Source organism: Odocoileus virginianus, chromosome 8 (assembly GCF_023699985.2).
Source record: "Odocoileus virginianus isolate 20LAN1187 ecotype Illinois chromosome 8, Ovbor_1.2, whole genome shotgun sequence".
Classification (NCBI taxonomy): domain Eukaryota; kingdom Metazoa; phylum Chordata; class Mammalia; order Artiodactyla; family Cervidae; genus Odocoileus; species Odocoileus virginianus.
This window is the reverse complement of record NC_069681.1, coordinates 72,990,507-73,003,236: the sequence shown is the minus strand read 5'-3', so window position 1 is coordinate 73,003,236 and position 12,730 is coordinate 72,990,507. Positions and strand designations below refer to the sequence as shown.

The following is a 12,730-nucleotide window of genomic DNA, read 5'->3' as shown; positions in this document are numbered from 1 at the left end:
TCACTATTCTCCTGCTAACACCAACTGCTCAAAGCAACGGATTACAGATCCACAGAATGGTCTACTGCTTTAGCACCTATCATTGGAGAATCTGGTATCAGTTCCCAGACTCAGGCCTGGTCAATGGTACTTAAGTTGTAGTCTCAGCCAGAATGGCATATACAGTTGATAGGTACACAAAACCTACCAGTTCCGGTCAGTCTAAGGATCACAACTTCTGCCATTTTTCCACAGTTATTCATATGGAGCAAGTATGATACATTCAAATTTTTATCTCTCAATGATTTGTATTTAAATTTTTTTTTACTGTAAAGAACTTTGTATTAATAAACAGACAGAAGCCCAAGTCTCATTAAATCACCCAGCAATTGTAATGAACCACATCTATTGAGAGTTGATCTTTTTGCTGAAGACTCTGAACACCACTTGGGTTGGGTGAACAAGGTACAGTTGTTTTTGATACTTGCCATACAACGGTGCCTTGAGTTCATAGCAAAGTATTCTGAGAAAGATGTTAGGAAGTCTCAAATACCAACAAATTGAAAAATGATCAACTTCTTCATATGAGAACTTATGGTTTGGACAAATGGATTTTGATAGCTGATTAATAGAGTTTCTAAAAATGTCCTTTTAAATAGAGGAGGCTGAAATATTTCCGCTCCTCTTCTGTCTGCAGTTTACCCATTTCGCCATTTGGGGCAGCATAATGATCTGGCTGGGGTTTTTTGCTGTTTACTCCTCCCTCTGGCCCACTGTTGCTGTTGCTCCTGAGATGACAGGACAGGTGAGTGTGCTCTAAATCTCTCCCTCTCACTTTCGAAAGACAGTGTTGCCAGAAACTGGGTTTCTGTTTGATAGTACTTTTCTTTTAGCACTTTAAACTTATGGACCCAATGTCTTCTGGCCTGATTAGTGTTTCTGATGAGAAATCTGCTAGTGATCTCACTGAGGATCCTTGTATGTGGTGATTTACTTTTCTCTTGCTGCTTTCAAGATTCTCTTTTGCATTTTAAACGTTTCAATGAAGGTATTAAATTAAGTTAGTTAATATCATATTTAGGCTTTATATACCTGTTTATTTAATTGATTTAGTAGTTCTAGATTCATATGACTGCAGTCATATGGATTCATATCCGTACCTTTCCTGACATCTCCAAGTTGTTTTTTTTGTGGAGGGAAGGAAACTAAAAGCTGCTCTTCGTACTCATTGTCAGCAAACTAAAAGGTTCTTATTTAAATGTCCCTTATCTCTGCTTATTCACAGGTCAATATGGCTCTGATGTGTCCACACTTTTGGCTGGGTTTTTTCATAGTCCCGATTGTGTGCCTGATTCAAAATGTAGCGTGGAAATCGTAAGTTGAAAAATGAAGTGGTAATCAGAGAATATATTATCATAGTTAATTATTCTTTATAATTGTATGGCTCTCAAATTAAACACTTAGTTTAATGCCACCCTGTGAATATTAAATGTCATGGAGCTTTTAAAGGGAAAAAATGCCTTTTGGTTTTTGCCACTGGAGATTTACCAGCAATCAATTTAGGAAAAAAAGATGGAATCAAATGTATGAGAGGGAAATTTGGTAGAAATATTATAAAGTTCCTAATTTTTTTCTGAAAAGAGGTCCATTTCTTCACTCTTCAGTGTGGAACTCTTATCTACTTTACAGGAAACAAAATGTGATACCAGATGATCCAGATTAAGAATTAATGATAAAATAAGAACTAGAAGGGAAATATTGAAATTAGAAAGTCATTCTTTACTTTAAAAAAATTTGACATAGGGGTCTTTCAAATCCAATTCTCCCAGAATATTTAAATATTAGATTGAAAAAGTGTTAAACATTCAGTCGTGTCTGACTCTCTTGCAACGCCATGGGCTGTAGCCCACCAGGCTTCTCTGCCCATGGGATTCTCTAGGCAAGAATCTGGGGTGGTTAGCCATTCCCTTCTCCAGGGGATCTTCCTGCCAGGAATTGAACCTGGGTCTCCAGCATGGTAGGCAGATTCCTTTATTGTCTGAGCCAATATTATTAGATTTGTTGTTGTTCAGTTGCTCAGTCATGTCTGACTTTTTACAACCCCATGGACTGTAGCACGCCAGGCATCTTTGTCTTTCACCATCTCACAGAGCTTCCTCAAACTCATGTCCATGGTATCAGTGATGCCATTCAACAATCTCATCCTCTGTCATTCCCTTCTCCTCCTGCTTCAATCTTTCCCAGCATCAGGGTCTTTTCTAATGAGTCGGCACTTCACATCAGGTAGTCAAAGTATTGGAGCTTCAGTTTCAAAATCAGTCCTTCCAGTATATATTCAGGACTGATTACCTTTAGGATGGACTGGTTGGATCTCCTTGCTGTCCAAAGGACTCTCTAAGAGTCTTCTCCAACATAACAGATCAAAAGCATCTATTCTTCTGCACTCAGCTTTCTTTACAGTCCAACTCACATCCATATATGACTACTGAAAAAACCATAGCTTTGACCAGATGTACCTTTGTCTACAAAGTAACGTCTCTGCTTTTTAATATGTTGTCTAGGTTGGTCATAAATTTCCTTCCAAGGAGCAAGTGTCTTTAAATTTCATGGCTGCAGTCACCATCTGCAGTGATTTTGGAGTCCAAGAAAATAAAGTCTGTCACTGTTTCCATTGTTTCCCCATCTATTTGCCATGAAGTGATGGGACCAGATGCCAGGATCTTAGTTTTTGAATGCTGAGATTTAAGCCAATTTTTTCACTCTACTCTTTCACTTTCATCAAGAGGCTCTTTAGTTCCTCTTTGCTTTCTGCCATAAAGGTGGTGTCATCTGCATATCTGAGGTTGTTGATATTTCTCCTGGCAATCTCGATTCTAGCTTTGCTTCATCCAGTCCAGCATTTCTCATGATGCACTCGGCATATAAATTAAGAAAGCAGGGTAACAATATATAGCCTTGACATACTCCTTTCCCAGTTTGAACCAGTTTGTTGTCCCATGTCTAGTTCTAATGGTTGCTTCTTTACCTGCACATAGGTTTCACAGGAGGCAGGTAAGGTGTCTGGTATTCCCATCTCTTGAAGAATTTTCCACAGTTTGCTGTGATTCACACAGTCAAAGGCTTTAGTGTAGTCGATAAAGCAGAAGTAGATGTTTTTCTGGGCTTCCCCAATGGCTCAATGGGTAAAGAATCAGTTTGCAATGCAGGAGACACAGGACATGCAGGTTTGATCCCTGGGTGGGGAAGATCCCCTAGAGAAGGAAATGACAACCCATTCCAGTATCCTTGCCTGGAAAATCCCATGAACGGAGGAGCCTGGAAGGCTACAGTTGATGGAGTTGCTAAGAGTCGAACATGACTGAGTGACTTCACTCACTCAGTCACTCAGATGTTTTTCTGAAATTGTCTTGCTTTTTCTATGATCCAATGGATGTTGCAGTTTGATCTCTGGTTCCTCTCAGTCAGTTCAGTTCAGTTCAGTCAATCAGTCGTGTCCGACTCTTTGTGACCCCATGGACTGCAGCACACCAGGCCTCCCTGTCCATCACCAACTCCTGGAGCTTGCTCAAACTCCTGTCCATCGAGTCGGTGATCCCATCCAACCACCTCATCCTCTGTTGTTACCTTCTCGCCCTGCCTTCAATCTTTCCCAGCATCAGGGTCTTTTCTAACGAGTCAGTTCTTCACATCAGGTGCCCAAAATATTGGAACTTCACCTTCAGTGAACTTCACATTCATTCACCTTCCAATGAATATTCAGGACTGATGTCCTTTAAGATTAATTGGTTTGATCTCCTTGCAGTCCAAGGGACTTTCAGGAGTCTTCTCTAACACTACAGTTCAAAAGCATCAATTCTTTGGCACTCAGCCTTCTTTATGGTCCAACTGTCAAATTCATACATGACTACTGGAAAAACCATAGCTTTGACTATATGGACCTTTGTTGGTAAAGTAATGTCTCTGCTTTTTAATATGCTGTCTAGGTTTGTCATAGCTTAACATCTAGGAGTTCTCGCTTCACATACTATTGAAGACTAGATTGGAGAATTTTGAGCATACTTTGCTAGACTGTGAAATGAGTGCAATTGTGCAGTAGTTTGAACATTCTTTGGCATTGCCCTTTATTGGGACTGGAATGAACACTGACCTTTTCCCATCCTGTGGCCATTGCTGAGTTTTCCATATTTGCTGGCATATTGAGTTCAGCACTTTAACAGCATCATATTTTAGGATTTGAAGTAGCTCAGTTCGAATTCCATCACTCCACTAGCTTTGTTCGTAGTGATGCTCCCTAAGGCCCACTTGACTTCACACTCTATGTGTCTGTCTCTAGGTGAGTGATCACACCATCATGGTTATCTGGGTTATGAAGATCTTTTTTGTATAGTTCTGTGTATTCTTGCCACCTTTTCTTAATATCTTCTGCTTCTGTTAGGTCCATACCATTTCTGTCCTTCATTGTGCCCATCTTTGCATGAAATGTTTCCTTGGTATCTCTGATTTTCTTGAAGAGATCTCTCATCTTTCCCGTTCTAACGTTTTCCTCTGTTTCTTTGCTTTGTTCACTGAGGAAGACTTTCTTATGTCTCCTTGCTATTTTTTGTAACTCTGCATTCAGGTGGGTATATCTTTCCTTTTCTCCTTTGCCTTTTGCTTCTCTTCTTTTCTCAGCTATTTATGAGGCCTCCTCAGACAACCATTTTGCCTTTTTGCATTTCTTTTTCTTGGGGATGGTCTTGATCACTGCTTCCTATACAATGTCACAAACCTCTGTCCATAGTTCTTCAGGCACTCTGTCTATCAGATCTAATCCCTTGAATCTATTTGCCACTTCCACTGTATAATCGTAAGGGATTTGATTTAGGTCATATGTGAATAGCCTAGTGGTTTTCCCTACTTTCTTCAATTTAAGTCTGAATTTTGCAATAAAGAGTTCATGATCTGAGTCACAGTCAGCTCCCGGTTTTGTTTTTGCTGACTGTATAGAGCTTTCCATCTTCAGCTGTGAAGAATATAACCAATCTGATTTCAGTACTGACCATCTGGTAATGTCCATGTGTAGAGTCATCTCTTGCGTTGTTGGAAGAGGGTATTTGCTATGACCAGTGCATTCTCTTGGCAAAACACTGTTAGCCTTTGTCCTGCTTCATTTTGTACTCCAAGGTGAAACTTGCCTGTTACTCCAGGTATCTCTTGACTTCCTACTTTTGCATTCTAGTCCCCTACGATGAAAAGGGCATCTTTTTTTTTTTTTTTTGGTGTTAGTTCTAGAAGGTCTTATTAGAAGATCTCAAATTTTTTTTTTTTTTTTTTTTTTTTTACTAAATCTAACAGAAAGGGGGTGGGGAAAAGACTAAGGTGTTAGGAATCCCTGTCTCCAACATTGAAGGTAATTTTAAATGTAAATGGAGAAGGAAATGGCAACCCAGTCCAGTGTTCTTGCCTGGAAAATCCCATGGATGGAGGAGCCTGGTAGGCTTATAGTTCATGGGATCGCAAAGAGTCAGACACGACTGAGCAACTTCACTTTCACTTTAAATGCTAAAGAACTCATGAAATTTAAAAAAAATTTTTTTTAAATATTTATTTGTTTATCTGGCTGCATTGGGTCTTAGTTCTGGTACGCAGGATCTTAGATGTGTCACGTGAGCTCTCTCGTTGCGGCACGTGGATTCTGTAGCTGTGGCACACAGACTCAGTATTTGTGGTGTGCAGGCTCAGCACATACCCAGACACATCCAGGCTTTCACAGAGAGTCAGCAGTGTTTGAGGTGGCTGGTTGCTAATTCACATTGTCCAAATCTGTAATGCTCTCGGGGCTTCCCAGGTGGCACAGTGGTAAAGAATACACCTGCCAATACCAGAGACATAAGAGATGTGAGTTTGATCCCTGGGTTGGGACGATCCCCTGGAGGAGGGCTTGGCAACCCACTCCAGTATTCATGCCTGGAGAATCCCATGGACAGAGGATTCTGGCGGGCTATAGTCCCTGGGGCTGCCAAGAGTCAGGCACGACTGAAGTGACTTAGCAACAGCAGCAGCAGTAATGCTCTCAGTTACCAGAAAAGAAGGGGCTGCTGCTCACACACAGACAGGACATGCTGCCTTGCATCCCTCCACACTGCTTGTAGCCAAGGGGTGTCCAGCTGTCATCCAGGAGGGGAGAAACCATCACTCCCAGGGTGCAGAGTGCATGTGTTATGTCCCTTTTCTCTTTCCGTCTCTTACAGGATTAGAAACACCTGCCACAGAACTTTGCTGGAGGACGTTCGGGAGATGGAAAGCAGCGGAGTTCAGGTACTTCGCAGAGACTCTGCACGGAGGTGAGGCAGTTCCCTTTATCCTGATTTTTGTGAAAAACCTGTTTCCCTTTTCTTTCCCCCTCCTCCCCTTTCCCTCCCAGGGGTGTGGGGATTGACCCGCCACCTCCTCCCCTTTCCCTCCCAGAGGCATGGGGATTGACCTGCCATGGTTTCCCAGGTCCTCTTGGAATCTTGAGCATCGAATCCCCAGCAGGGCAGGCCCCTCTTCTGCTGCACCCCTCCACAGTCTTCCTTTCAATCAATGGCTTCCTGGCCCCAAATCCCGAGGTCCTCCTCACTTCCTCTTCCTCACATCCCATGCCCAGGGCAGGGATCTCGTCAGGAAATCTCGTTCCTCTCATCAAAACTTTAACCTCTGCATGCACACCAGCTCCAGAGAGAGATCCGTTCCAACTGCTTGACATAACCTGGGAGCTGTCCTGAGTGAAAGGACCACGGGTCTTCTCAGTAACCATGTCAGATGTTTGTCCTGGGCTTTCACTGGAGGCCTGGGTGTAACCTGGAGTTTCCAGTCAGCATTCTCTGAATCTGGAGTGTTTTTGCGGGGTTTCTAAGGCAAAGAATCAATCTTTGGAATATGCTGAATACCTACTACATTTAAGTGCTTTGTTAGGCTTAAAGGAAAGGATGGAAAACAACTGATGGTGTGGCTTGGGTAAAGAGACCCAAAAGCATATTTAAAAGTTCTAGGGGGAAGCAACATTGTAGTACAGGCAAATCTAAAGCAAATGAATGGGGTGATTAACAAATATCCATGTATTTGGCATCTACTGAGTATGTATGATTGATAGTACCAAGTGTGATGAGAATGAAGAGGGGCTAGGACTCTCGCACAATCAGTTTGGATAACTGGTCATTCTAATCCGTTTAAGCAAACACCTATCCTGTGACCCTGCAGCTCCATTTCTAGGTATTTACCCAAGAGAATTAAAAAAAAACATGTCTACATATTCAGATACATGAAGGCATAAGAAAGCCTCAATCAGATTCAACCCCTAAAATATTTCACTGAGACTCATTAGCAAATTATAGTCCGACAGGCTCCTCTGTCCATGGGATTCTCCAGGCGAGAATACTGGGATGGCTTGCCATTTCCTTCTCCAGGGGATATTCCCGACCGAGGGATTAAACCCAGATCTCCTGCATTGCAGGCAAATTCTTTATCATCTGAAATATATATATATATATTGATATGTATAAATATATACATATACATATAAATATGTATTTATATGTATATATATATTTATTTATATGTATAACACTGTGAAAAATCAAAGATGAAGAGAGACTCCTCAAAGCTGCAAAAGGAAAGAAGTTCATGACACAGAAGGGGATGCCCATGAGGCTATGAGAGGATTTCTCAGCAGAAACCTTCCAGGCTGAGAGAGAGTAGGGTATCATGCTGAAGGAGAAGAAAAGTACCAACCAAGAATACTTCACTCAGCAGAGGTATACTTCAGAAGTGGAGAAGAGATAAAGAGTTTTCCAGACAAGCAAAAGCTGAAGGCATTTATCACCACTAGACTGGTCTTCAAAGGGGGACTCCCCTGGCAGTCCAGTGGTTGAAAATCCATCTGACAATGCAGGAGACATGGGTTTGACCCCTGGTCCGGGAAGATACCACATGTTACAGCGCAACTCAGCCTGTACACCATAACTACTGAGCTCACACACCACAGTTGTTGAAGCCCAGGCGCCCTAGAGTCCATGATCCACAACCAGAGAAACCACGGCAATGAGAAGCCCACACACTGCAACTAGAAAGTAGAGCCCACTCTCCATAACTAGATAAAGTGCGCGTGCAGCAACGAAGACCCATTACAGCCAAAAAAAGGAGAGAAAGAAATGTTAAAGGGACTTCTTTAAGCCAAAACAAAAGGGCACTAAGAAGAAAAGGAAAAGATGTGCAAGTATAAATCTAAATGATAAAGGTAAATAGTCAGATTCAGAATAATCTGATGTGAAGGTGGTGAGTTTAATCACTTATAAACCTTCACTTAATATGAAAGTCAAAAGACAAAAGTAGTAAAAATTACTGAAACCACAATCATTTGTTGATGGATACACAAGACAAAAATATGTAAATTGCAACATCAATATACTACAGCACTGTTGTTGTTATTTGTTTTAGTTGCTAGGTTGTCTCCGACTCTTTGTGACTCCATGGACTGTAGCCTGCCAGTCTCCTCCATCCATGGGATTTCCCAGGCAAGAACACTGGAGTGGGTTGCCATTTCCTTCGCTGGGGGATCTTCCCAGTGCCGGGATCAAACCCATGTTGGTAAAAGTGTGAAGTTTTAAAATGCACTCTAACTTGAGTTTTTATCAACTTAAAACAGACTGTTACCAATATAAATTGTTTTGTGTAAGCTTCATGGGAGCCACAAAGCAAAAAACTTATATTAAATACACAAAAGTAAAGAAAGAGGAATCACGCTTATCACTATAGAAAATCATCAGCTCACCAAGGAAGAGAGCAAGAAATGAAAAAGTTGTAGGAGTTCAAGATTCTCAGTTCTCTCACTGTTGGCTTTCCCGCGTGGTCCCCTAGTCAGCCTTGGGATCTGGAGAAGCTCTCATGCTCAGAACCCACCTGTCTTGACATACATTTTCCAGAGTCTCAGACCCGGACTTCCCTGGTGGTGCAGTGGTTAAGAATCCACCGGCCAATGCAGGGGACACAGGTTTGATCTCTGGTCCAGGAACTAAGATCCCATATGCTGACCCCTGGTCTGGGAAGATTCCACATGTTGCAGGGCCGCTAAGCTCACACTCTGCAACTACTGAAGCCTGTGCACTCTAGAGCCCGTGCGCCACAAAAAGAGAAGCCACCGCAGTGAGAAGCCTGTACTCACAAGACTAGAGAAAGCCTGTGCAAAGCAACGAAGACCCAGCGCTGTCATAAGTTAAAAAATAATTTTAAAAAGAGTCTTGAACCACTCTAGATGATGGCTTTGCCATAAGAAAAGGAAACTGGGACAAAGATTTTGAAAATACATGCCATAAGAACTCTAAGGTACTCTTAGAGGCCTGAGGAAAACAGGACATTCATTGTCCAGTTCAGCTCTTTGGAGAAAACAGTTAGGGAGGGCTGTATATGAAGCAGTCATATACGGATGTGAGAGTTTGACCATAAACAAAGCTGAGTGCCAAAGGATTGACACTTTCAAATTGTGGTGCTAGAGAAGACTCTTGAGAGTCCCTTGGACAACAAGGAGATCAAACCAGTCCATCCTAAAGGAAATCAACCCTGAATATTCATTGGAAGGACTGATGGTGAAGCTGAAGCTCCAATACTTTGGCCACCTGATGTGGAGAGCCAGCTCATTGGAAAAGACCCTGATGCTGGGAAAGGTTGAGGGCAGGAGGAGAAGCAGGTGACAGATGATGAGAAGTGGGTGACAGAGGATGAGATGGTTGGATAGCATCATCAACTCAATGGACATGAGTTTGAGTAATAGTGGGATATATATATCTGGGCTATAATGAAGGACTGAGGAGCCTGGTATGCTGTAGTCCATGGGGTCACAAAGAGTTGGACATGACTTAATGACTAAACAACAACATAAGAGATGCTCACAGCAAAATGCTATTTTAAAAGAAGCACCTTACTGAGAGTGTCTGGATAATATCCATTTTATTTTAAAGGTAAGAACATTCTCCAAGTGGTAAGGAAGATTTTTTTTTTTACTTTTACCTTGAAACTTTTTTTTCCTCCAACAAATCCCTTTAAATCTGCTTCCCAGGTGGCACTAGTGGTAAATAACTTTCCCGCCAATGCAGGAGACACAAAGATGCAGGTTCGATGCCTGGGTTGGGAAGATCCCCTGGAGTAGGAAATGGCAACCCACTCCAGTATCCTGGCCTGGAGAATCCCATGGACAGAGGAGCCTGGTGGGCTACAGTCCATGGGGACACAAAGAATCAGACATGACTAAAACAACTTAGTACGCAACGAACTAAAGCCAGTCTGTGTTTGATTTAGGCCCAAGGTGGAGGAGGTGGATCTCCAAAGGTCCGTGAGTCCCAGGTCCTGTCAGGTGGTTTTCCGGAACAACTCTGTGGACCTAGGTGCCCCACGTAAGTCACAACACGGAGATGCCATTGACTCACAGAAGGAGGGGCGGTTAAACGTGAGGGCCTCCTCCTTGAAGGCACATGCTAAGTGAAATAAGCCAGACACGAAAGGACAAGTACTGTGTGACCCCACAGACATGAGGTCCCGGAGCAGTCAGATTCTCAGAGGGACAGCAGGCTTTCCAGGGGTGGGGCAAGGCGAGTCTCAGGTGGGAGAGGCAGAGAGTTCCAGGGCCAGAGGGTGGAGGTGTCTGCACAGCCTTGTGTCTGTTCTCAGTGCCATTGGACTGGACACTTCCTATCCTTAAGATGGTAAACTTTATGCTACATGCATTTAACCACATTTTTAAAAAGGTAGGTAACCGCCTGAATTTTTTTAAACCATTAATGCAGAACAAGGAGACCATTTAAAATGCGAACACATCTTCATTTTACAAGGGTGGGGCTGCCTTCATATTTTTATTTTTTACAGCCCTCCATGTTTCTGCATCTAGAACATTTAAGATAAAGTGAAGGACAGTGGTTTTTCCACCTTTGGCAGTTTGCATTGCCGACAGAGCCTGGACTTCTGCTTGGGCAGGGGGGGCCTCTGTGCTCAGAAAATCTTCTCAGAGACTTGCTGCCAAGGGCACTCCCTCCTGTCCCCACAGCCGCACAGAGAATCCGTGACACCCGAGAAGTGCCAACCCAGATTCCACCTTGAGATTCTGGGTGGAGCCATCCTGAGTGGGAGGAAGGTCATCCGTGGCAGTGGGAAGCCACTGATACCTGCATGCACTCCAAGACTGTGGTGAAACAGTGGTGCTCCATGCACTGTCCTTAACCCAGGAGCAGAAGTGTCACCTGGGAAGTTGCTAGAACTGTTGGCTCTTGGGCCCCACTGCAGACTCACTGAATCAACCCTCTGGTGGTGGCGCCCACTCTAGTTTGAGAACCGCTGGTCCTGCCTTTGTGCGGGTTACTAGGCTTCTCACCAGTTCCGGGGTGGCTCTCCATGCAGAGAAGGCTGTGGACCACCACATCCCTCTCTCCTTCCACACACAAGCACATAAGCCAGTTCACAACACATGGACACAAGTTACTTTTTCTGCTTCTAAAGAGCATGGCCACTCACAAGTAAATCCACTGTCATCGGTGAGCTGTAGTAAACCTTGGGAGTGTGTGGAAGCAGTATGTGCTCGCTCTGGGTCATGTTTTAATCTAAATGTATTAATATTGTTCAAATGTGAGACTGCTCTAGGTCTGACCTGTCAAGGTCAGAAGTTAGAGAAGAGAGGAAATACTCGTCAGCTCTCCTCATTGCCCCACGAGAGCCGATATCGCTTTCAGAAATGACTCTAGGATTGATTCTCCCAGAGAGTGCTGGTCAATGAGTTATTTCCTCTGGGAACTTCTACCCATGACCCTGTTATTCACGTCAACTCAAGTAAACCACTTTGAATACCTACTTAAATCAGCTAAATTTTAAAACAGAGACATTTCCAGCATGATGGACTTTTTTTTAAAACTAAGTTTAATATTAATATTGCCTGTTGTCCCCCAGCATGTTTTCAGCTTCAAAACTTACCTTTCTGGGTTTCAGTTGTAGGTTTTAGTTTCAAGACTCAGACTGTCTCAGGGCCCCTTCTCTTGAATGGTGGTAGGAAAATGTAGTGAGGGACCCGTGGGTCCCCTCTTGAGCTGCTCAGACTAGGCTGGACCACAGCCCCATAGAAACAGGCACGAGCCCCTGAGCCCCTTGGCCAGGCTGCATCCTTCAGGACTTGGCTCTCAAGGAGCGTCGGGCACCACATCAGAATCCTTGGGAGAACTTTAAAAAGCACCCAGCCATGTCCAACCATGCAGATCCATTGGCCCCAGAAAGAAGGATGCAGAAAAGTCTTCATCGGTGGTTCTGACGCAGCTAGGTTTGCAAACTGCCCCATCGCCAAGCCCTCCCCAGACCTCGCCACTCTCCCCGCCTCAGCCACCCTGCCTGAGGTGGCCAATGTGTCCGTCGGGGAGGGGTTTTGATTTCTGTCACCAGAATGTTCACTGTACATATTTGCCTTCTAACAGCATCCCCCATGGTTTGCTCTTTCAGATGGGTATGCGTTTTCTCAGGTAGAACAAGCTGTGATTTCTCAGGAAGAACTAGTCCGATCTTACGACACCACCAAAAGCAAACCCCAGGGGACTTTTCCTTCTGCCACCTTTGAGTAAGAGCTGGGTCTCTGCATCCTACCCTTTTGTGTCTGTTCTGGGGACAGCTGCAATGAGCCAATGCTCCTCAACACTCCTGTGACTCTGGCCAGTTTGTTATTTCTATATTGATTAAATCACTACCCTTGGGTATAGACGATGGGGAA

The 12,730-nt window shown here is 43.5% G+C and overlaps 1 protein-coding gene across 3 annotated transcripts in view; it reads left to right on the top strand.

Moving 5' to 3' along the window:
* The window catches only part of LOC110143381 (phospholipid-transporting ATPase IB-like), an 80,903-nt gene extending 68,173 nt beyond the window's left edge, over positions 1–12,730 (top strand). For all 3 annotated transcript variants that reach the window (XM_070471695.1, XM_070471694.1, XM_070471696.1), the window contains 5 exons: positions 677–784; positions 1,265–1,353; positions 6,210–6,302; positions 10,291–10,385; positions 12,466–12,730. In XM_070471695.1, the coding sequence (XP_070327796.1) occupies positions 677–784; positions 1,265–1,353; positions 6,210–6,302; positions 10,291–10,385; positions 12,466–12,584 (504 nt within the window). In that variant the 3' untranslated portion in view covers positions 12,585–12,730. The remainder of the gene's footprint in view (positions 1–676; positions 785–1,264; positions 1,354–6,209; positions 6,303–10,290; positions 10,386–12,465) is intronic.